Genomic DNA, 24,612 nt, shown 5'->3' with positions numbered 1-24,612 from the left:
CTGACCCTCTCTGGCTTTTCAGGCTTGATTGGCTGTAAATTAGCATCATGCTATGAATCCTGGCGAGGAAGGAGGAGTGAGAGTCATTGACTTCTGCTTCAGCTCAACTGCTCATGGGGGAAGAAACCCTTGTTGGGGCTGAGGGTGAGGAGACCGGTGATGGCCAAAAGAGGTAAAAGCTGAAGTCCTCTCCTGCAGAAATCGATTCACAGCAGCAGAAGAAGGAATTCAGACTTCAGTCCAGGTGAGTTCAAGGTCTCAGGCTTGCGTCTATGTCAACTTTTTCCTCTTGTGACAATTTTCTGCCTTTTTTCTTGTATATTTCCTTTTCTGGAAGGCTTTAGGAATCACTTGAAAGATCCAAAATACAATTATTTGGGTCATGTGTGTGTGTGAGGTGAGTGAAGTGCCCTCACCTCGTCCGTGTTAGCAGAAACAGTCCTCAGCTCCCTTGAATCATCCTTTAGACATTTATTTGAAACATCCTCCATGCTCCAAAGAGACATTTTAGATTCTGTTTGTGGAACATCTCTGTCACACCAATGAGACTGATGTTACTGGAAATGGAATCTAGCTAAAATTGGTCTTTCAGAATAAGAAGACAGATTATTTTTAAGGTTCTGGATGCATCAGGAGATGTTACGGAGATGCTACTGAAGTGAAGGTACCCAGGGTTGACATATACAATGTCAAATGTCCCTCACTGCTGTTCTGTTGGGGTGTCAACCTCTTTCTCCCCTGTCGTTCCTCTTTTTTTTTGCATGTTGTTCACATTCTGCCTTTAACACAAACGCACAACCTGAGAGGAACATGACCTTTGTTCCAGACTGCTGCCCCTGTGGTTGGGGTAATTAGCTCCTGAAAGATTTATGGCCTGTGTGTATTTGTGGCGTGAGAGAGAGCGATGCCGCTTCTATGTCAAGTCATACGTGTGGCTTTCACACAATTTATCTAGTTGTGGTTTTAATTAATCAATACATAGTCCAATTTGATGTAACTTTAGAGCGTTAAACAGATCAGCCCTACAATCACCTGAGTAGCTCTTCCCTAATGATTAGAACTTTTTGAAATTCCAAATATTGACCACAGCCAGTTAAACCATCTGAAATGACCACTGGTGGAACCTGAAACGGGTGTCAGACATTAGCAAAGACCTCCAGAGGGCAGGAGTGAAGGCGTCACAGTCACCACTCATTAGCAAGAAGAACAGGATATCCAGGCTGGAGTGACCAAAAAGTTCCGAGATGAGCCTCGAAAATTCTAAAATGAGGTTTTATGGCTTGACAGGCAACAACTATCCTTCGCAGACATGATGGAAAGACTAAAGTTTGGTAAAGGAAAAGATCTGCTCACGATCCCAAACATGAAAGCTCCTCTGAAAGCCTGAAGTTTGTGTCATGGCTTCCAAGCTTCATTAATGACGCAACGCATGGCGATTACAGAAACACGACAGAAAGGTGCAACACCTGAAATGGGAGCTCCAAAACAGACAACACAGGCCGAAGCTGTTGAACTGGACCAGGCAATCTCCAACTCAAACTATAGAGCATGAAATTTAGCTTCTGAAGGAAGTAACCACCAAAACAAAACTGCAGGAAAAGCATCAGCAAAGAAGAACGCGATCACCAGGGGGGCCTGAAGGGGGCAGCATTGCGCTGTGGGGGTGTTTTCCAGCAGCTGGGACAGAGAGGCCGGTGGGGGATGAGTGAAATACAGAGATAGGCTTCATGAGAACCTGGTCCAGAGTGCTCAGGACCACAGGCTGGACCTACCATCAACACACCGTAGCCCTGCCCTTAGGAATAAATCATGTTTTTTATTCTATTTTCTTCTGTGGTTCTGTCATTTTGTAATTCATTGGACAAATTTGACTTTTTTCCCCCCAGATTTTGTTGTACAAGTAACTGTAACTGATTTTGTAACACCCAAACAAAGCTGAACCATGAGTGACTGAATCATGCACCAAGCAGCATATTATATATTTTATAGATACCTCAAATGGCTGTTTGAGGGCTCAGACTGGCAGTAGAGTACAGATAACTCCAGACAAACACGCAGGCAGACGGGTGCATGAAAGTAGCCACACAATGTGCTGCCAAATTCTTTTATTTTATTTTTAGGGTGTTTCTGTTGCACCACTTTAAATTCCACACTCTGGTGGAGCGCTGGTATTCTGTTGTCCATTAATTGAGCAGCTTTCTAATTTACTAGATAACTACTGTGTGTGTGTGTGTGTGTGTGTGTGTGTGTGTGTGTGTGTGTGTGTGTGTGTGTGTGTGTGTGTGTGTGTGTGTGTGTGTGTCGTTCTAAGGTTTCTGCAGGGGTTAACGTCGGGGCATAAGGACCAAGAAGAGAACATGGTCATTTTACAGCAGGTAAACAGACACAAACACACACACACACAATAAAAAATCTGAATAATTGATCACATAAACCAGGTTAGATCCTCGGTTATTTGTTCCAACCTACTTGGTCCAACTCACTAGCTGTAATATCAACCCATCGCAACCCAATGTAAACTGAAGTCTTAAAATAAAATGTTAAGAAGTTGTGTGTGTGTGTGTGTGTGTGTGTGCGTGTGTGACTGTGAGTGTGAGTGTGACTGTGAGTGTGTGTGTGTGTGTGTGTGTGAGTGTGAGTGTGAGTGTGAGTGTGTGTGAGTGTGAGTGTGAGTGTGACTGTGAGTGTGACTGTGAGTGTGTGTGTGTGTGTGTGTGTGTGTGTGAGTGTGAGTGTGAGTGTGTGTGTGTGTGTGTGTGTGTGTGTGTGTGTGTGTACTTTCGGCCTTGTTAAACATGTCGGCCTTCTGATCAAGTAATCAGCTCTGACAGCTTTACCCTGCTGTAGAGGCCCAAATGGGACAAACCAATAAAGCATGCACACACACGTGCACACACACACACACACACGCTGTGGATGTAGATGTTACCCTCATTGCACATCATCCGCCGGCCTCATCAGATGGTGCAGGACCTACTCTTCGGGCAAACGAAATCTATTTTTTAAACCGTTGATTTAACACAATGTAACAAGGGAAAAACATTTCTACTGAACCTTTTTAGGTAGTTTGAATTGGATGAGTCTAGATTTTCCACAACATTCTCTTTTTATTTCGGTTTATAGCAACAACTTTTCAGTTTTCATAGCTCAATAAGAGCTAATTAACATAAAAGCAGGACATTTCCTGTTCAGCATGACAAAGGAAATGAAAACTAATGGGTGCGAGTGTCCAGAAGGCTGGAAGGAGAATATACGCCGTCTGAGCTACAGATGCACCACGCTCATCCAGGTAAGACCCAGAAGAGACGAGAGATCAGAACATTTGCCTCTTTTGGGGGAAATGGTTTCATCCTGGAGATGAGAACGTTAAACATTTGAGTCAACAGTCATATCGATCATTTATCTTAATGTTACAATAAAATTACATTTCTTTCTACAACAGAAACAGAAGGTTTCGTGTTTAATATACTTTCAGTCACAGTTCAGTACAGATCCATTATTTAATTAACGTTTGACCATATCAGACATTATAAGTCTACTACTTCCTCAGGAAATGTACATTTTATTGGGGACCCATTTAAACAACCCTTCTGTGATGTAACCTGTAAGAATATACTACAAGATGCAGTACTTTAAGCACAATTACTTCAATTTACCCCTGAATACAAGAAGTAAACTTGGTTATATTCTGTCAAAGCTGTCTAAGGGAAGGCTGCTCTGCACTGCTTTAAGCTTCTATTGTTGCAAACTGCTACTAGTTGAGCAGAAATAAAAATCCAAATTCATCTTCTGCCTCTATAGTAAATCAGTGCGCTGCTAATCTTCTTGTTCTCCGTGTCGATGGGAACAGAAGGGGGGGAGGGGGTCATTTTTGCTGTCCACTCAAATGGAAAGCCAGTGGGTCACTTGTGTCTGAGTTAATGCAGGGACATAGATCACCACTGTTAACTCTCACTGAACATGTGTCCTTTATCTAAATAGTCCATTTAAATGCAAATGAAGTAAGTGTGTGTGTGTGTGTGTGTGTGTGTGTGTGTGGGGGGGGGGGGGGGTCAGTGGACCAGAGTGCATATTTCTTCATCCTGACATAGAGTAAATATTCATCTCAGGGCATCTAAACTGCCCCAACAACAGGGATCTCTATTGTAATATGGAGCGAGGCTTCTGCTGCTGCCGGGTCTTCGGTTCCTTCCAGTCCGTCTTTCACTCCTGCCTGTCAGTTTGGTTGTTTAACATCCCTGGGAGACCTAGACGGGCTTCATCCACTTCTTTAATGAGTCTGGGTTGGGGTCTGTTTTGTGTTTATATGCTGCCTTTAGGGGGATTTTACTAAGAAATTCTGGGGTTTCATCAATATGCTGATGATATTCACATATTCCTACAACTTTCTCTCACACTCACAAACATATACTCACTCATACAAACACCCATTTAAGGCATTACTGCTTTATTCAGAGATTTCAGTTGGAAGAAAACAATTTAAGAGAAATATGCAAAATTAAACCAGTGGCAGAGTGCCCGAATAGCAAATCAAAACCTCTAAACTTAAGAATTTGTGATGCCTTACATAATTATTACAACTAACTTTTTACTTTTTTCCATTTTTACAAAGTGCCCATCGAGGAGAACACCCGTCCATGCAGCTATATTGTAGTGTTTTGATGTTAAATTCATTTTTTGGTATTTTTCCAAACCTTGACTATTTTTTGGAACTGTTCCCAGATTGTTTTTCCTTCTCTTTTGTGTTTGTTTGATAAGCAGAGAAAAATAGTGAATAGAGCCAAACTCAGGTTCTCCTAAACAGCCCAGCAGAGGGCAGATCCTCTCAGCTGTAACTAAACAAACACACATTTTTTCTATACGACAGACCCTCTATTGCAAGAGAAATCAAACTTTACGGGCCCATTAATCTAATCTGTGATCTCATGAACTCCGAACACGCATTTATTTGCATCTGCAACTCCATTTGTTGAGGTTTTTTAAATGACAGCAGCCGGATTGGTATTTGTACACATCAGTGACATCAGCAGGTGTAAGTAAATACCTGACTCACGTCTGCTCTAAATTATTAATCTGAGGGATGAGACAAGAACACACACCCACAACACACACCCACATCACTCAGTGAGTTATTTCAGTTAGGGCTGTTTACCTGAATGATGCACAACATGTTTCTTTTATACAGGTATTGAGTAATTATCACCTTTTTAAACCTTTGTCATTTAAATCTATTAGAAATCCAGTGAAAGTGCTTCGTCTTCAGGTTTTGTTCTTATGGAAGGTCACTCTGCTTGTCCCGTCACGTCTGAGAGCAAAGTGAAGAAGAGGTGTGTGAATAATTAGATGTGCTGCTGAATGAAAAGAGAGAAAGAGAGGAAACAAAGGGAGAGACATTGTAGATCCGCCCTCTTCAATTATTTAGTGTGTGTTAACGTTTGTAGCGGGTGTTTGCTGGTGTAATGTTCAGCGCGACCGATGGAGAATTAACTTAATTAAACAAAACTATTGAACACGGTATATGTAACACACACACGCACACACACACATTTTATAACTAATCCACCGAGAGTTGAAAGAAATTTAATTTGCTTCTCAGTTTTTATGTCTGCGATCTGTAACTGCACAAATTAAACATGATTCAAACTTGCTTAAGAGGATCCTGTACAAAAATTTACAGTTTCAGACTTTATGAGTCTTGCCTTTACAGCTCAATAATTACAAGCGTATATTATATAGTTTGATTATGATACTAAATGATCAAATAACAGTAAAGTTGCAGACACAACTGGATATCTGGGGTATTTGCTATAATGTTTTTTCCATTTCTCCCAAGATAAAAAATTTTCCTGCTCATGTTTGTGTTGGGGACACTGCAGAAGCAGTTTGGACTGCTTCATCCAGAAATCCAACACCAGGATAGCAGGAGCAATGTCCTGTTGCTAAGGGTGACCACGGAGGTTGTGATGGGGGGCTGGGTTAAGTGTGAGGGAGCTGGACAGTCATCTCAAAATGTTGCTGCAGGGTAACGTCAGGGACGGGACGTGGTCTCATACTACAGGTCACCAGCCAGGATGTTTGATCCTCCTGATGACTGATGCTGGACCAGGTTCTCTCCGTGCTTAAGCTCATCTCAGCTTTTTCTATATCGTGTCTGCTGAAACAGGACTTACCGTGTCCTTTGGACCGATCCGCAGGGTGTTATTGACAGTTTGTGTCCTGTGATGCTAGACTGCATCTGATTGGGTGTGGAAGCCTGTCGGCATCAGACTTCTCTGTCAGTCACACGTTTGCACGTGAAGATGTACAAGCGTCGGGAATATGTGGACATTTATGAGAAGGACCAGGCTAAATGGGCTCTGCTGCGCAACGTCAATACTGTGATGAAACACAGCACGTTGTTACCGGTACACTGTGTGTGTGTGTGTGTGTGTGTGTGTGTGTGTGTGTGTGTGTGTGTGTTGCTATTGCTCATTCGTTTACAAATATTTAGTGTAAAAGCTATATATATATATATCTGTGTGTGCTGATTTAAAAGAAACATATAACATCAGAAATAGCAGATAAAATAGTACAGAACTGAATTACATCAGTTCTAGTTGATCGAAGAGAATCGTAACTCCATAACGTGGAGATCAGGATTTTAACCATTTAGACACAAGAATTCTGTAACATAACCTGTCAAAGTTACATAAAAAAAAAACCTCTGATAACAGATACTGGACAATAACAATTACTGTGATATAAGAAATAAACAGATGATCAGTGGATAATTTAACTAATTTAAATTGGATAATTTTTAAAATTTAAAAATGTAAAAGAATTGTGGTCTATCTGTGTGTTCTTAGAGTTTGTGTTGAAACCTTTTTTTTTGTATTATTTCAGGGTGACTACGTCTGGTTGGACCTAAAGAGCGGGCGGGAGTTTGAGGTGCCCATCGGTGCCGTGGTTAAACTCTGTGACTCGGGACAGATCCAGGTGACGGATGACGAAGGCAATGTAAGTGTTAGATTACCAGGATGCATTGATATTTTCAATCACATCGACATATGTTGACCGTGTCGACTGGCTACGAATCCAGTATTTATGAGTATGTATGATCAGGTAAAGGAAAGCTTGGATACCAATGTTACAATACAACCAACATTCTTGCTTCCTGGGCTTCCAGACTTCCTTTGTTAAGATGATCTGGTTTTGCAAAGGCATGTAGGATCCTCTACAGAGCAGAATTTTTTATAAACAGTAAACTATAATCAACACAATAAATGTTAAAATGTGTAATGTTTTGACATAGAAACCCGTCACAGCCTAAACTTTCCTCTTTACTTTTTAAGCACAGTTTCTTTATTAAGATGTCTTTTAACAACGTACTTCACACGTCCACATACTGAAAATTTGTCCATTTGAGTTTATCAACCAAGTTCAAAACAAGAACTTGTTGTATGTAAAATGGTATTATCTGCATAGAAACAACATCAAGCAAATAAATGTGATTATTATTCTCCACTTGATCAAGTTGCACAAATCTGATGACAATAAATACTTATTTTGAATGTTATTTTGCACTAGTTTGAACATAAATTTGAAATATCAGTGTATATTTACCCTCTAAAACTGAACAAAGTATGAGGTGTGTTTGATGATCGAGCCCCGTTCCTCTGCAGGAGCACTGGATCTCCCCCCAGAACGCCACCAACATTAAGCCAATGCACCCCACCTCCATCCACGGCGTGGAGGACATGATACGCCTCGGTGACCTGAATGAAGCCGGAATCCTCCGCAACCTGCTCATCAGATACAGAGAAAAACTCATATATGTAAATATTCTTGAAAGGTGGTGATTTGGAGAGATGTTGCATCATGGGTAAACCGCAGCTCTCATGGCAACTTTAATTGCCCGACATTCTTGAGGAACAAGTGTATGAAAGAAATGTTTGTTTCATTACAAACCCCATTGAGTATTGCAGCACCATAATCATATACAAATAGTTTTGTTCCTGTAGAAACAGTTCTGTCACATAATGAAAGTTTTTTTTTTTTAAATGTACACGCTGAGGTGCTACGTGACATCCTCCATTAAGTCCTAAAGCGGAAACACAAGGAGCCGGTTCCAGTGGTTCAAAGATGCCAAACCCACTAACACACAGTAATTGAGAAAGATGCAAAGAGGACATATCGCCACAGACTACACAGCACAGTACATCCCAGTACATCCCAGTACATCCCAGTAGATACTGCGCAGAGGACAATCTCAGTCATTGATGTGATGTTTTTATGCTGTTTCCATTCAAATCATCACACTCTGTCTCCAGTTACATTTTAGAGCACCTGTTTTAATTGAGGCCTGTATCCCATGTCTGGTTCCATTACAGCAGACCAGTACACTTTCATCAACCCCCTCTGTTCTCTAGAAAGGAGTGCTTCTGTTCACCTTTTCTCTTATCTGTCCCTCAGCATTTCCTTAAATCCACATGTTTCTGTTCTAATCTCTGTTTCTGTGCTTTGCACCTGCTCCGCTTTCTGTCCTCCTGCCTTCCTCCTTCTGCTGTTCTCTCTGAAGACAAACTGTGGTGGCAGGGTAAGTGTAGCTCCTACACCCCCGCCTGCCTGGACGCTAATCTGAGCTGAGAATGACAGAATTTAAAAGCAAAGCTATGTTACTATACATAAGTGTATTTTTGCAGTGTGTATTCTGTACACGTGGAAACTTTGAACCAGTTGTTTCAGCGCACTGGTCAAGTCCCAGAACCTGTCCAACAGTAGTGCTATACTTTACGTTAATATCTGGACGTTATCTTTGGGTGTAGCTACACCAGAGCTCTGTGGTTGTTTAAAAACTTTATCTTCCATGTTAAATCAACACAGTGACTTTCATCATTAACCCTTTTTTGGGTTCTGTCTTCAACCCAGAGAGTTTTAAATGTCTTTTGAGGGTTTATGAAATTAACATATATATCTAACATCTTCATTTTTGGAGTAACGGTTGATGAGACATTTCAAATTATTTCCATACTGTTCCGTTTTCGGCTTAATCAGGATCATGAAACCAATTCCTGTTTCCCTGCAGACGTATACTGGCTCCATACTGGTTGCCGTCAATCCGTACCAGTTGCTGCCGATCTACACAGCTGATCAGATCCGCCTGTACACCAACAAGAAGATTGGCGAGATGCCTCCTCACATCTTCGCCATAGCTGACAACTGCTACTTCAACATGCAGAGGAACAACCGTGACCAGTGCTGCATCATCAGGTAGAGGCTGGTCCCTCTCACCTTTGACCTTTTCTGAACCCGGACGCTTGGCGTAACTATTTGTATTTGCGGCTACGTTGGTGTTCAGCGGCGAGTCTGGAGCTGGAAAGACTGAGAGCACCAAACTGATCCTTCAGTTTCTGGCGGCCATCAGTGGTCAACACTCCTGGATAGAGCAGCAGGTCCTGGAGGCCAACCCCATCCTGGAGGGTAGCAGCACACACCTTCCCCTGCACAATCATTTTAACGCCTGAAACAGAAGCTTGCTAGATACGAACACTGGAAAGGTTGTCCAAAAAGATCAAACAATAGAGAACTTAGTGCATTTACTCCAGTTCTGTATTTAAGTTGGTGTAGTTGCATTACTATTTTACAGGGCGTCATTTCAAGTATTTCCATACATTGCATCAAACATCCTCAGACTGACATTACTGACAAGACAGTAATTATAATGAGGTTCATTTTAAACCAACAATGTATTTACAGGAGGCAAATAAAAACAAGCAAATGTAAAATGATCCTCTAAATGGGCAAACTGTTTACAGTACAATTTAGTTTTGTGTTTTATGTCCCTTTGTAGCCTTTGGCAATGCCAAAACTATCCGCAATGACAACTCCTCTCGCTTCGGGAAATACATTGACATCCACTTTAACAAGAGAGGAGCAATAGAAGGAGCCAAGATAGAGCAGTACCTGCTGGAGAAGTCCAGAGTCTGCCGACAGGTACGAGACACTGACGCCTAATAAGCACACGATAAAACTAGTTCAGTGAAGTTAGAGGATATATTTTTTAACGATCTGTTAAATATTTAACAATATTTAATATCGGCTCAAGATCCCATAACAACTAACACATATTTAAAACAATGAGGAGTTCATTACAGGTATAAAAATATCAAATATATATAATATCAAAAGATACATTTACAATTACAATTACATTCTGTATAGCTGGTTGTCAGGATCTTAAACTATCATTATTTAGCCAATTTCTTGTCATTTGTTTAATTAATGCTACTCTTGTAATTAAAATCCAATGAACATGGTTCTTCATCATCTTCTCCTGGAAGTTTCCCAAGTGATTTCCATAGATGTTTGACAGTTCTCCAACAGAATCTTCCCAGAAATCACTTAAAACTTTACATGAAACTTTAGAGCCCTCAGAATTTGAGGCGTCCTCACGTATCGCCTGGGATTCTGGAAAGCGCCTTGAAACAATTTTGATTGTAAAAGACGCTATATAAATAAATATTGATTGATTGATCAAGTTACAATCTTCCACTCAAATTCTTTCCAGTAGTTTAAGTTAATTGTTTGGTGTATTCATGTACCTGCAGGCCTGTGATGAGAGGAATTACCACATATTTTACTGCATGCTGAATGGAATGACTGCTGATGAGAAGAAGAAACTGGGGCTAAGCAGGGCCGGCGACTACACCTACCTGACCATGGTAATTTACAACTGAGCCTCATCCACGCCAAAGCTGCTGTCGTCACGCTAACCCCCCCCCTCACTGTTGCCAGGGCAACTGCACAACGTGTGACGGCCGCGATGACATGAAAGAGTACTCCAACATCCGTTCTGCTATGAAGGTACTGACTCCACACAGGCTGATTGTTAAGCTGTTAAGAGACACGTGTTCTCCATATGTGGGTGTATACAGAGAATTAAATCCTTTTAAAATAGGTTCCACCTCTTTAAACATCTTCTCTTTACCACAGGTGTTGATGTTCACAGAGAAAGAGAACTGGGAGATTTCGAAACTCCTGGCTGCTATTTTACACATGGGAAACCTTAGATATGATGGTAAAGCACACAGCAAAGAAAGATTCTCCATTTATGACATCAATCGTGAAATGTATATAGAAATCCGTTCAATAAAAGTGTTTTGGGGCATCTTTAACCTGAGTATCATTTCTTTAAAACACGGCAGCTCGCACCTATGACAACCTGGATGCTTGCGAAGTCGTCCGCAGCCCTCATCTGACCACTTCTGCTGCTCTGCTCGAGGTGAAAGATCTCAAATTGTGACTTCATAAACCCTTAAAAAGTTCTGGTTGACTGTGAAATGTGCAGCTGCTGCTGGAAGCCCTCGGAAAGCTCTACCCTTCCTGTGTGCAGGTGGACTGTAAGGATCTGATGAACTGCCTCACCAGCAGAACTCTGATCACCAGAGGAGAAACCGTGTCCACTCCGCTCAGCATGGATCAAGCGCTGGACGTACGAGATGCTTTTGTCAAGGTACAGATGGAGCTCCAGGGTGGTCCAGAAATGTAGTTGTGTAGTGTCAATTAATTGTTTAAATAGAGGAGAGGAAAGTATTATTGGTTGTTAAAGAGTTAACTCTGTGTGTACAGGGAATTTACGGCCGTTTGTTCGTCTGGATCGTGGAGAAGATCAACGCAGCCATTTACAAGCCGATGTTCTCGCAGCCAAAATACGCCAGACGCTCCATCGGACTGCTGGATATCTTTGGCTTTGAGAATTTTACCGTCAACAGGTACGACACACACATGCGCACACACACACGCACACGCACAAGTGGGTCCGGTTCCGCCTTTTGAACCGAGTCCCTCTGAAATTCTTTGTCGCTGCAGCTTCGAGCAGCTGTGCATCAACTTCGCCAACGAGAACCTGCAGCAGTTCTTCGTGCGCCACGTCTTCAAGCTGGAGCAGGAGGAGTACAACCTGGAGCACATCAACTGGCAGCACATCGAGTTCACCGACAACCAGGATGCTTTGGACATGATCGCCATCAAACCCATGAACATCATCTCCCTCATCGACGAGGAGAGCAGGTTCCCTAAGGTGCGCGCAGACGGCACCCCTTTCACAGATCGAATACTTTGGTCACATCTGGCGTGTTCGTGTCTTCCAGGGGACAGATGCCACAATGCTGAACAAGCTGAACTTCCAGCACAAACTCAACAGCAACTACATCCCCCCCAAAAACAACCACGAAACTCAGTTTGGCATCCATCACTTTGCGGGTGTGGTTTACTATGAGACTCGAGGTGAGTCACTGTACCTGTTTAAAGCTTCAAAAATGTATCTTTCTACCACTTAGTTGCACAACTTTTAAAAATATGTGTGTGCATTTTCCTTTTTGCACATTCTGCAGGCTTCCTGGAGAAGAACAGGGACACTTTATATGGTGACATCATTCAACTAGTTCATTCGTCGAAGAACAAATTCATCAAACAAATCTTCCAGGCCGATGTTGCTATGGTAAAGACAATGATTAAATATAGTAAATGCTGACTGGTTCCGTTTTACAGTGTATCCAAGTGTTTGTATGTGCCGGTGCTGCCGCGGCGACACTGTGGATGTTTACCGGCCCTATTTAAAAACAGAGAGAAAGATGAATGTCAGCACTCAGGAAGAGAGAAAGGACATTGTTGCAGCGTGACCCTGACGCTAACGCTGTCTCCGTAGGGAGCCGAGACCAGGAAACGCTCGCCCACACTCAGCAGTCAGTTCAAGAGATCTTTGGAGCTGCTGATGAGGACTTTAAGCGTTTGTCAGCCGTTCTTTGTCCGCTGCATCAAGCCCAATGAATACAAGAAACCCATGGTGAGTCTCTGCACTTTGGACTTGGATACACTTAAACAAACCCTGAAGGGCAACAGTTCTCTGTTCAGCTTAAGCTGCTCGGTCAGCAGGTTCGGGGCAAATACGTGTGCTGTTTTTATGTATCGGCTAAAGAAAGAGCATTAAAAATAAATGTAATTTTAAAATGGCAAAAGTGAATTCAAATGTTTCTTTAAAAATGCTCACCAAACTGTGACTAGATCCAGCTCAGGTTTGTCTCTTTCCACAGCTGTTTGACAGGGACCTGTGCGTGCGTCAGCTGAGGTACTCTGGTATGATGGAGACTATTCGGATACGCCGTGCCGGATATCCCATCCGCTACACCTTTGTGGAGTTTGTGGACAGGTACAGGGTCCTCATGCCTGGAGTCAAGCCGGCATACAAACAGGTACAGTGTAGTTTGTTTAGGTACAAACCCTCTTATAGGATCGATATAAGACTGAACTTTTAGGTTTAGAAGCTCTACATTATTAAGTGCCAGCCTGGTTAGCATGGACGTCGTGAGTCAGGTGCCCCCCTGCAGGTCCTTTTCCTTCTTTTATCATTATAGGTCATGTTTAGAGCTCGTGGCTGTTTGGAGAAAGGTCTGTTTTAAAACCATTAAACCGGAGAGTTGAAAGGGAACCTGGAAAACTCAATTGTCGGTGGACATGTTTCCTCCTGCGGAGACTCGATGAGCTTCCCTAAATTGTGACATTGTGTGGAAGAGAGAGAGCCACTCTGCAGCAATGCTATTTAAGAAATGTAAGCAATTAATTGCAATGCTATTTAATTAAGAAATCTCTGGTTCGACCACTCCGGAGCTGCATCTGACAGGCAGCCGGCAGGTCCGAGCCCAGCAGCCCTGTGGCTAACCAGCTAAGGGTCCAGGTCCAGTGGGGGGCTAGATGACACCGGAGCTTTAAGCAGCTTCAAGCTAGCTGACTCTTGAGTAGATTACATCTAAATGAAACTAAAGTGTTTGTCCATTCAGTAACCCCAGTAACCCGTCTTTTTTTATATCTATGCTTGTCTGACATCATGTCACACTGACAAGTAAATGGATCGAAGACAAAATAGTTTATTTAAAAACCTGATACGTATCAAACTTATTGGTATTTGTCACACACTTTCCACATAGGTTGTAATTAAGTCAGATGTAAGACGGATTAAATTCTTGCTGTTTCTTATCAGGAGGACCTCAAAGGAACCTGTCAGAGGATCTCAGAGGTGGTGTTGGGCAGAGATGACGACTGGCAGATGGGAAAGACAAAAATCTTCCTCAAGGTGAATCTTCATTAAAGAGTCTTTCTGTTTTGGATGCAGCTGGTTTGGAACAGTGACATATTTAAGCCAAATGACCCTTAAGAACAAGAAGGAACCCCCGTAGTGACTCCTGTAACTCTGATCTCACGTCTGATCTCTTCAGTCACCAATATGGCAGGACTTTCAGTTGGTTTCCATGGTGACAGGGTTATCGCATGATCTGCTGATGCTATAGACCCAGTGGTTTGTTTTTACAGCCTATTATTGTGGAACCGTTGTATCTCTGGACCTGGTTTGTTTCTACAATCTGATTTGATGCCATTAAACCATCTGAACATCTGGGGGCTTCACATCTGCGTATGTGGAGAATTAATTTGTGATACCACATACTGAGAAATGTACACATAGGCTGGACTGGATATAAGGTCGCCTCAATCAGGGCTTCCTGATGGACTGGCCAGGAAACGGGGACAGGAAGTAGGAGAGGACAGGGCAGAAGGCATACTTTCCTGGCAGGAAAGAAAGACATTTCAGGAAAGACTCAATGTCAGTGTGGCTTTTACAAACTAGAGCACTAATGGAATGTGAAATCATGCTGAGGCTGGGCTGAAACATCTCCACTGGATGGATTTTCCTATGCAAGAGAGGTTTTCCAACATCTAGCTGTGTTGCTGAATGAATGAGGCTAATTGCCACGAAATATCGCCGTGCAGTATCTCCGAATATGACAGCTGTCCTTCTGTGTAGGATCACCATGACATGCTACTGGAAATCGAGAGAGATAAGGCCATCACAGACAAGGTCATCCTCATCCAAAAGGTTGTCCGAGGCTTCAAAGACAGGTGCGCTTCAAACCCTTTCCCTCTGTCTTTCTTTATCCCTTTTGTTTAATGAAAACACTTATACAGTAAATCTTTTAAACTCAAAAATCCAACAGCACACGTGCACGCCTAAATTTAAAAAAACAAAAAACAGCCAAGACATAAACTTTGGTCAAAGTAAATTTAATCCCTAACTTGGCACATTTTAAGATGAGTGGTTTGAACAATTAACGTTTTGAGGTGCTTCTGTTTAGGCTGGTTAGTAAATGTCCTCACAATGATTTGAGGCTTTTTAAACGTTTTTAATTCCCCCTCTTGCTCTAATTCTATCCTGATCCACCATCAGATCCAACTTTCTGAAGATGAGGAAGTCAGCGGTGTTGATCCAGAAGACGTGGCGAGGGTATCAGTGTAGGAAGAACTATGGAGCTGTGAGCAACCTCTCTGTTCTTTAAATGTTTGTCCTGGATCACCACTCGTACCGTGTTCCCAGAATGCACCGCGCAGACACTGAGCTTTGCCTTAACGTACTTGAATTGACCGGTTTTGCAGATGCGAGCCGGCTTCTCTCGCCTTCAAGCCTTGGTTCGTTCCAGGAAGTTGTGTGCATCTTATCACGTGGCCCGTCGGCGAATCGCCTACTTCCAGGGTCGCTGCCGGGGCTTCTTAGTGCGCTGGGCTTTCAGGCGACGCCTGCAAGCCGTCATAACCATCCAGGCCTACACCAGAGGCATGATCGCTCGCCGGCTGTACAAGAGGCTGAGAGGAGAGGTAGACACCAACACGGTTCTATTTACAGCACTGATGGTACCGGCCGGGGTTTCCGCGGTCCGTCGTGGTCGGGGTTTCGAACAGAAAGTTGTTTCTATCCCCATCAGTACCACAGACGGCTGGAGGCTGAGAAGATGCGTCTTGCTGAGGAGGTCAAGCTGAGGAATCAGATGTCTGCTAAAAGAGCCAAGGCTGAAGCCGAACGCAATCACCAGGTAAGAGAAGAGCAACCGTTTCTGTGTTTGGATCTCCTGGGAAGTCCGTAAACTTCAGTTCTACTGTTGGCTTCTAGGAGCGCCTGGCCCAGCTGGCCAAGGAGGACGCAGAGCGAGAGAAGAAGGCACGAGAGGACGCCCGCAAAAAGAAGGAGATGGTTGAACAGATGGAGAAAGCCCGTTTGGAGCCTGTCAACGATTCCGATATGGTGGACAAGATGTTTGGCTTTCTGGGGACCACGAGTTCGCTCCCAGGTCAAGAGGGTCAAGCCCCCGCCGGCTTTGAGGTGATCTGTTGGTTTTGTTTACTGTTTTTATGTGGCTTTAATTCCAGAATTCTAAACTCAACTTATTCTCTATGTCACAGGACTTGGAAAGGACTCATCGGGAGCTGGAGGAGGAGGACCTGGATGAGGCTCTTCCTCTGCCTGAGGACGAAGAGGAAGATTTGTCCGAGTACAAATTTGCCAAATTTGCCGCCACCTACTTCCAGGGAACCACCTCATATACTTATGTTCGACGGCCTCTGAAACAGCCTCTGTTGTTCCATGATGACGAGGGAGATCAGCTGGTAGGCCACAAATCTCTCACACTCTTAAATCAAAGAGTTGCCATGTCTGCTTGTCTGTCTGTTGGACTTGTTCACCACCTCCATGCCGGTTCTTGTCTCGGCTAGGCTGCTTTAGCAGTTTGGATAACGATACTGCGCTTCATGGGAGACCTACCAGAGCCCAAATACCACACGGCCATCATCGACGGCAGTGAGAAGATCCCAGTCATGACCAAGATTTACGAGACGCTGGGAAAGAAAACCTACAAGAGAGAGCTGCAGGCACTGCAAAGGGAGGGGGAGGTAAGATAGAGGCGCTCACATGACCTGTTCATGCCACTTTTGTGCTACATCGGCTCCAGCTTTAAGTCGGTAAGTTTCCATTGTTGTGCATCATATGCACGTGAAGGAGCTCATCTGAGACTTCCTGCTTCCAGATTCCTCAGTCTGACGGCCACAAGAAGAACAGCGTTCGGCACAAACTGGTCTCGCTGACCCTGAAGAAGAAGTCCAAGATCACCGAGGAGGTGAGGAGCCCAAAGCCCTGGTGCAGCGTTCACATACAGGCCAAGAGACGTCATAATGGATGCCTTGCAGGTTACCAAGCGCCTGAATGATGGCGAGTACAGTCTCCATGGCAACAGCATGCTGGAGGACAGGCCAACTTCCAACCTGGAGAAACTCCACTTTATCATTGGCAACGGAATCCTGAGACCGGCACTGAGGTACCCCCAACCCCCCACCCCTAGCATCAGTGTTATCTATCTGACAGATAACATCCTTCCTCCTTAAGCTGAAGGGTCCATAACCACCCAAATAATGATGACTTAAGTCTGAGTCTCTGAAAACAAGAAGTCTCCGAAGCCAATTTGTGTCTGTGTGCGCGTGTGTGTGTGTGTGTGTGTGTCTTTAAGGGATGAAATCTATTGTCAGATCTGTAAGCAACTGAGTCAAAACCCGTCCAAAAGCTCTCATGCTCGGGGCTGGATCCTCATCTCTTTGTGTGTCGGCTGCTTCGCCCCTTCGGACAAATTCGTCAAGGTGAGAGTTGAATGGCCACTGAGGAGAGAGCGATTACAATTTCTCATTTACTGTTGCTTTGTTGTCATGTTTGTCTTATGCTTTAGTACCTGAGGAACTTCATCAGCAACGGGCCCCCGGGGTACGCCCCGTACTGTGAAGAGAGACTGAGACGCACCTTTGTTAATGGAACAAGGACACAGCCTCCATCCTGGCTGGAGCTGCAGGTGTGCACGGACACACATATGCACACACACGCACTCACACACACACACAAACAAACAGTGATGTAATACCAATATTAATAATTTAAAGCATGATAATACAAAAAATGAATATCCCATTGCAAGAAATGCAAGTTTCAACCCTAATTTGAATAAAAAATGACTTATTAAATCGACACATTTTTACACACAAATTTTCAGCAGTGCCCCCTTGTGGCTGCATATCCGACTACGCGCTCACACATGACATCACCCATAACAAAAAAGACATTTCAGAGGTGGGGGCTGGTTCAGCTGATCAATGACATCCTCATTTCCAGGCAACTAAGTCAAAGAAGCCCATCATGCTGCCGGTGACATTTATGGACGGAACAACCAAAACTCTGCTGGCTGATTCAGCCACCACAGCCAAGGAACTTTGCACCGCCCTGTCTGACAAGGTCAACCTGCAGGACCGATTTGGCTTCTCTCTCTACATTGCACTATTTGACAAAGTAAGTTCAAATTTTGGCAAAAGCTTTAGGGTCAAAGGTCGCTGTGACCTCAGCTATTGGTTAAAGGGAATTTCAGTGTGTACAGTTGCATATGTACTCAATGCTTAATATACATTATATAATACAAACTATGAAATACTTGCTATTCATCTGTCCTTGCTGAACAGGCCTGTGGTATCCACAGAGTTGATTTTTTTTTAACCTTTGTGATGCGTTTGGTTTTATCAACATAGGAGAAGCATTTCTCATCTGAGTCAGCAGCGAATGAGCCTTTTCCTCCATCAGGTGTCATCTTTAGGCAGTGGAAATGATCACGTGATGGACGCCGTGTCGCAGTGCGAGCAGTACGCCAAGGAACAGGGAGCCCAGGAGAGGAACGCCCCCTGGCGGCTGTTCTTCAGGAAGGAGATCTTCACGCCATGGCACTGTCCCTCCGATGACCTCATCGCCACCAACCTCAATTACCAACAGATCATCAGGGGGGTCAAATTTGGAGAATACCGCTGTGACAGGGTTAGTTTTTTAAGAGAACAACTCCATTGATCAGATAGTGTGATACACAGTTTCTTATTTATTTCCATACATTTTACAGGAGTCATTGGTTAATACTCTAAAATATCTCTAATTCATGCTAGTTGTCCATCCCACACATCATGGAAGGTGTCTTTAGTCCCAGTTGCCTCATCTTCAGAAATCTGCATCTTTATTCTGACCGTTTGTGCCTTTCCAGGATGAGCTGGCAGAACTGGCCTCTCAACAGTATTACATCGACTATGGTTCCGAAGTTCTCCTGGAGCGCCTGCTGAGCCTCATCCCCTCTTACATTCCTGACAGAGAGATCAGCACCTCCAGGACTGTGGAGAAGTGGGCTCATTTCATCATGGCTGCACATAAAAAGGCAAACGGAAACAGAGGAAATTACCTCTTCCTCCTTTTTCTCTAGTTGAAGTCAGTCAACTCAAATGGAGCCAGATGGTTTTAGTGAGCTGTTGGACTTTTAGGAGCCACCTTGAGATTCTGACTAGATTTCATCCTCAATGAAACGTGTACATGTTTGCAGGGAATCTACGCTCAGAAGAGGTTTGATCCCCAGAAGGTGAAGGAGGAAGTGGTTGACTTTGCTCGTCACAAGTGGCCGCTGCTTTTCTCTCGTTTCTACGAAGCCTTCAAGTTTTCAGGTGAGCGGCCTTGTTCACACACGATGCTGACAAATCATCATAAGCGGCATAAAACATGTTTCACGTTCCTTCAAGGTCCCAGTTTGCCTAAAAACGATCTGATCATTGCGGTCAACTGGACCGGAGTTTACTTTGTAGATGAGCAGGAGCAGGTGCTTTTGGAGCTCTCCTTCCCAGAAATCACTGCAGTTTCCAGCAGCAGGTGAGAAATCCCAGCCTGGTCTGAGTGATTTCTTACAGTTTTGAAGAATGATCACTTTTTTACATGTGATAATCTGGATTTGTCTTCAAGAGGAAGCAAACTGCAGAGTCAGAGTTTCACGTTAGCAACCATTAAAGGCGACGAGTACACCTTCACGTCCAACAACGCAGAGGACATCCGTGATCTGGTCGTCTTCTTCCTGGAAGGCCTCAGGAAGAGGTCCACGTTTGTGGTTGCACTCCAGGACAACCCCAACCCCAGTAAGTCTCCAACAATCTGCTGGAGGTGATTGGTTGGAAGATGTAGGTTGTGATCTGAGAGACCTGCACGTTTTGTATTTGCGGTAATAAAGCGGGCCTCAAACCGGTAGCATGTTTAAAGAGAGAGCTCCGGTTAATCATTCCCCCTCCTGCCCCAGTTGGAGAGGAGTCCACGTTCCTGAGCTTCATGAAGGGAGACCTGATTGTGTTGGACCAGGACACAGGCGAACAGGTTCTGAATTCTGGCTGGGCGCACGGCGTCAATGAACGGAGCAAGCAGAGGGGAGATTTCCCAGCTGACTGTGTCTACGTCCTGCCCACCATGATCCGCCCTCAGCAGGAACTCGTGGTGAGAACTTTAATGGCGGACGTTAAACCCTTAGACCTGCGTTCTCTTGTCTTCTAATAGTCCTGTGAGGCACACAGGACCTCTTTCTGATAACGTCACACAGCATTTTTTGTGGTGTTTACGCTAAAATTCTAAAGCATGAGTTGATCTACTGTTGTCTTCGTGCAATCTGATGGATATAATCTGACCAATTAGGCGCTGGTTACCATGACGCCAGCCCAGCGTCAGGAGTCGGTTCGCGTGTCACAACTTGTCCTGCCCGAGAGTGTTGACCGGGTGAAACCCTACACCCTGGAGGAGTTCTCCTATGATTATTTTAGGTCAAAACACACATGTGCACACACACTATACCTGGTGATGAGTGACCAGTGTATGTTGATTGCGTTGTTCGTTCTTGAAGAGCAACACTTTTGACTAACCTGCAGCTGCATTACAGGGCTCCTCCCAAGCACACCCTGAGCAGGGTGATGGTCACGAAGAATCGTGGGAAAGACAAGCTATGGAGCTGCACCAGAGAGCCGCTGAAGCAGCCGCTTCTGAAGAAGGTTGTCAACCACGAGGACCTGTCCCAGGAGGCCTGCCTGTCTTTTATAGATATCCTTAAAACGGTGCAATCTTGTGTGCAACGTCCACTCGTTCAGCATGATTCCCCATGACGGCCATGTCGGTTGATCGCCTGAAAAAGTGGCCCTCAACAGTGCTGATCTGGGAATCTACTGCAGAGTCTACCTGGATATATGGCACTCCTTTACCAAACTGTTAATTGAATCGGCTTGATGTTTGTCCTGGGAGGTGGGACATCTAGACGTTTTGTTCTAAGTAGCTCTGGCTTTGCTGATTGAGTACTGAAAGTACTGCGATTGTTGCTTTCCTTGACTGCCGCCCCACCCATCATGAAGTACACAGGTGACTACCCATCCAAAAGGACGCGCTCAGTAAATGAGCTAACGGACCAGATCTTTGAAGCAGCCCTGAAGGCTGAACCACTCAAGGATGAGATCTACTCTCAGATTATCAAGCAGCTCACCGACAACCACATCAAGTGTGTACCCTGACGTCAATGCACCGATCTTTCTCCTTTAGCTCTGTTCTGTGTACCGACCGAACCTGGGAGCAAAGTTCGGACTGGAACCTTCACAGATGGCTGGGAAGTATTGAGATTCAGACTAATGAAACCGTGTGTTTGGGATGCTGCAGGTACAGTGAGGAGAAAGGCTGGGAGCTGCTCTGGCTGTGTACTGGGCTCTTTCCTCCCAGTAACGTTCTGCTGCCGCATATTCAGCGTTTCCTCCAGTCCAAGAAGCACCACCCTCTGTCTGGAGACTGCATGCAAAGGCTGCACAAAGCTCTGCGGTAGGGCCTGTTGAACTCTTCACGAGCAGACAGACTCTTCGTTTTTTGAATATTTGTAATAATCAACCAAAAAACAGAAATGGATCCAGGAAGTACCCCCCTCATTTGGTGGAAGTGGAGGCCATCCAACATAAGACCACGCAGATCTTCCACAAAGTCTACTTCCCTGATGATACAGATGAGGTAGGAATGACGTTGGAAATGTTCCAGCTTCCCTGGGTGTTAACAAGACTTTGACAAAGGTTGTGTGTGTGAAACCTGCAGGCCTTTGAGGTGGAGTCCAGCACCCGAGCCAAGGATTTCTGTCAGAACATCTCAACAAGGCTTCTGCTCAAATCTGCTGAAGGCTTCAGCCTCTTTGTGAAGATCTCAGACAAGGTGAGACACCTCGATCACCCCCTGCTGTCTGAATGCAGTACAGTTAGTAGATTACTCTATTGGACTATGCATTACATTCTGCGTGTGTGTGTGTGTGTGTGTGTTTGTTTGTTTGTTCTGTAGGTAATCAGCGTACCAGAGGGGGATTTCTTCTTTGACTTTGTGCGACATTTGACAGACTGGATCAAGAAATCAAGACCAGCTACTAAAGACGGTTCGTGTAAAGTCAAGAACAAGAAAAGGAATAATTTATTACCAGCTTTGTGGCCTAAGTTCAAGTGGTTTCATCATTCCATCAGCACCTTTTTTGCATCATTTGCATTACTCCACTGGTTTGCAGGCACTGAAAAACATAATGTGGTGTTATGTAATAGTACAGAATATTAAATGAACCTCTTCTTGAGTGCAGGTATCATCCCGTGTCTGACCTACCAGGTGTTCTTCATGAAGAAGTTATGGACCAGCACCGTTCCAGGGAAGGACTCCTTTGCCGACTCCATCTTTCACTTCTACCAGGTTCACCGAAGACTTTTTTCCGGCAGCTTTCACTTTGTCGTGTTTGAAGCTTAAATTAGTTTAGTTTAAAACAGTTTCAGGTTGTTCTCTTTTTTCATTAGGAACTGCCTAAATATTTGCGGGGCTATCACAAGTGCTCACGGGAAGAGGTCTTTCAACTTGCGGCCCTCATCTACCGAGTCAAGTTCGAAGACGACAAATCCCATTTTCCCACGATTCCTAAGATGCTTCGTGAGCTGGTTCCCCAGGATCTCATTCGCCAGATGTCACCAGATGACTGGAAACGGGTAAAGCTTTTCATTTGAACTCTTCTTTAACTCAGGTTTCCCCACATCCTCTTGACCAACGTACGTATTTGAAATATCGCTTTGGGGATCGGCCGTCTGGTTTTATTTATCTGTCACCAATTTTTGCTGTGGTTCCAGTCTGTGGTCGCATACTTCAACAAACAGGCTGGGAAATCACGAGAAGAGGCCAAACTGATGTTTCTGAAGATCATCTACAAGTGGCCTACCTTTGGTTCGGCCTTCTTTGAAGTGAAGGTAAACTTATGTAATGACACTATTTTGTCTCCGAAGTACCAATGGCTGATGGCTGATGGGAAAAGATGCTTAAAACCCATATTAAACTGTCATTTTAGGTAGTTTTATTTCTAATTTCTTCTTTGCAGATTAATTCTTTATTGACTTCACGATTTTTGGTTTCAAGATTTTGTCGTACACGATTTTATCACACGCTTTATTGTGCCTTTTGTGTTTAGCAAACCACAGAGCCCAACTTTCCAGAGATCCTGCTGATTGCCATCAACAAGCATGGAGTCAGCCTGATTGACCCGAAGACCAAGGTTGGTGCCAGTAAAGTCGGCCCCCAGGGGTCTCCAAGAAAAATCAAAGAGTCCTTTTCTGTTTTCGGCCAGGACATCCTGACCACCCACCCCTTCACGAAGATCTCCAACTGGAGCAGCGGAAACACCTACTTTCACATCACCATCGGCAACCTGGTCAGAGGCAGCAAGCTGCTTTGTGAAACCTCACTGGTGGGTAACAGCAGCCTTTCTATCTTTGTGAGGACTCTCTTTACATAGGCATCCCACAGCCCCTTACCCCAACCCTCAGTCAGACCACAAAAGTGGCGAGGACCAGCCGAAATTGTCCTCACTTTGCTGGTCTAGTCTTTACTAAAACACACATGCACTAAACTTACTGTTTGTCTATTACAGGGCTACAAAATGGACGACCTACTGACTTCTTACATCAGCCAGATGCTGACCACGATGAACAAGCAGCGTTCTGGGCGGTCTCAGACCAAGTGAACTTCTTACTGGCAGGAGGCCACCGAGCTCATCCGGCTCTTGCGCCCTATTGGCCAGCCTTGCAGCTGGGGGCGGACCTTTGCCCACCAGCTGTGGAGGATGAGTCTCAGTCCTTCTGCTAGCTCTGACAGAACCAACTCCACTGCAAATTCCTCCGCCGCAAGCAGCGACGACCCCATGGAAGGCCCCAGCAACCGTTACCAGTGCCACCCGTACGTGGATGAAGATGAGCCGTCTAGTGAGGATGACTACCTCTAAGAGTTCCAGCACAGGTTGTCCATGAGTTTCTTCATGTCTCATGGAGGTGGACACGTGTTGTTATTTTTAAAAACCTCTATTACTTGTATGCCGCTCATACTGTTGAAACATGTTTGTTCATATTATATTTGATTTTGACAATAGATAATTTATTTTCCATGCTGGAGCTTTGAAGCTTTTGTAAAATACTGTCATGTTCCTGTGACAGGAGCAGAGTGTCTTTTTTAGATGTCATGATATATTACAGATAAAGAAAGACCATCCGTTTTCACTGGCGTGTCTTTTTATCTTGTATGAAAATGTACGCTACCTTAACTTGTTTGCAAGTACTGGTAAAAACATGAATTAAATAATTAAAAAAAAAAATGCAATAGAATCATCCCATAATTGCATCTTGAGCTGCATGATTGCAGAAAACTATACAACCTTTGATGAGTGTGATCATTTAGATCTCCATCCTAAAACCTGAACAGGAACCAAACAGCTATAAACCAAATCCATAAATAATGAAGAATGACTAAATGTTCTTTTAAACTTAAAAGAATTGGGAGACAGGAGTTAATACAACAGAGCAGTAGTCATGACAACGGGCTGGAAAGTGGCTTTCTACACTCTCAGTGTTCAT

General features: G+C 44.1%; 1 protein-coding gene across 2 annotated transcripts; it reads left to right on the top strand.

The window, feature by feature from the left end:
- Positions 1 to 122: 122 nt before the first annotated feature.
- On the top strand, positions 123 to 24,350 carry myo7aa (myosin VIIAa). Of its 2 annotated transcripts, XM_029844376.1 has the most exons (51): positions 123 to 244; positions 2,312 to 2,375; positions 6,883 to 6,996; positions 7,662 to 7,814; positions 8,558 to 8,575; positions 9,065 to 9,249; positions 9,338 to 9,459; positions 9,830 to 9,972; positions 10,587 to 10,700; positions 10,774 to 10,842; positions 10,972 to 11,056; positions 11,184 to 11,260; positions 11,372 to 11,491; positions 11,608 to 11,750; positions 11,848 to 12,058; positions 12,129 to 12,264; positions 12,372 to 12,478; positions 12,686 to 12,823; positions 13,071 to 13,229; positions 14,015 to 14,107; positions 14,834 to 14,928; positions 15,254 to 15,338; positions 15,460 to 15,678; positions 15,786 to 15,893; positions 15,971 to 16,180; positions 16,261 to 16,464; positions 16,570 to 16,746; positions 16,881 to 16,970; positions 17,041 to 17,168; positions 17,358 to 17,484; positions 17,571 to 17,690; positions 18,008 to 18,181; positions 18,467 to 18,694; positions 18,912 to 19,079; positions 19,242 to 19,359; positions 19,435 to 19,561; positions 19,652 to 19,821; positions 19,980 to 20,170; positions 20,366 to 20,490; positions 20,607 to 20,764; positions 21,059 to 21,212; positions 21,368 to 21,523; positions 21,601 to 21,706; positions 21,788 to 21,901; positions 22,025 to 22,115; positions 22,311 to 22,417; positions 22,519 to 22,704; positions 22,843 to 22,959; positions 23,178 to 23,261; positions 23,334 to 23,453; positions 23,637 to 24,350. In XM_029844376.1, the coding sequence occupies exons 2-51, from the start codon at positions 2,358 to 2,360 to the stop codon at positions 23,727 to 23,729; spliced, it is 6,555 nt and encodes a 2,184-aa protein (XP_029700236.1). In that variant the 5' UTR covers positions 123 to 244; positions 2,312 to 2,357; the 3' UTR covers positions 23,730 to 24,350. The 2 variants fall into 2 exon arrangements, with proteins under 2 accessions (XP_029700236.1, XP_011616358.1); XM_011618056.2 differs by lacking the exons at positions 123 to 244; positions 8,558 to 8,575 and having other exon boundaries at positions 2,358 to 2,375.
- Positions 24,351 to 24,612: the final 262 nt, after the last annotated feature.

Source organism: Takifugu rubripes, chromosome 11, assembly GCF_901000725.2.
Source record: "Takifugu rubripes chromosome 11, fTakRub1.2, whole genome shotgun sequence".
In the NCBI taxonomy this organism is placed as follows: domain Eukaryota; kingdom Metazoa; phylum Chordata; class Actinopteri; order Tetraodontiformes; family Tetraodontidae; genus Takifugu; species Takifugu rubripes.
The sequence above is the reverse complement of the archived record's forward strand: the minus strand, read 5'-3'. Positions and strand labels throughout refer to the sequence as shown.

Bases quoted from the DNA above. Each gene is read 5' to 3' on its own strand.
- myo7aa (XM_029844376.1), top strand. The intron at 11,751-11,847 runs GTACGACACACA...TTGTCGCTGCAG, and splicing joins GAGAATTTTACCGTCAACAG to CTTCGAGCAGCTGTGCATCA. The intron at 15,339-15,459 runs GTGAGCAACCTC...CCGGTTTTGCAG, and splicing joins GTAGGAAGAACTATGGAGCT to ATGCGAGCCGGCTTCTCTCG.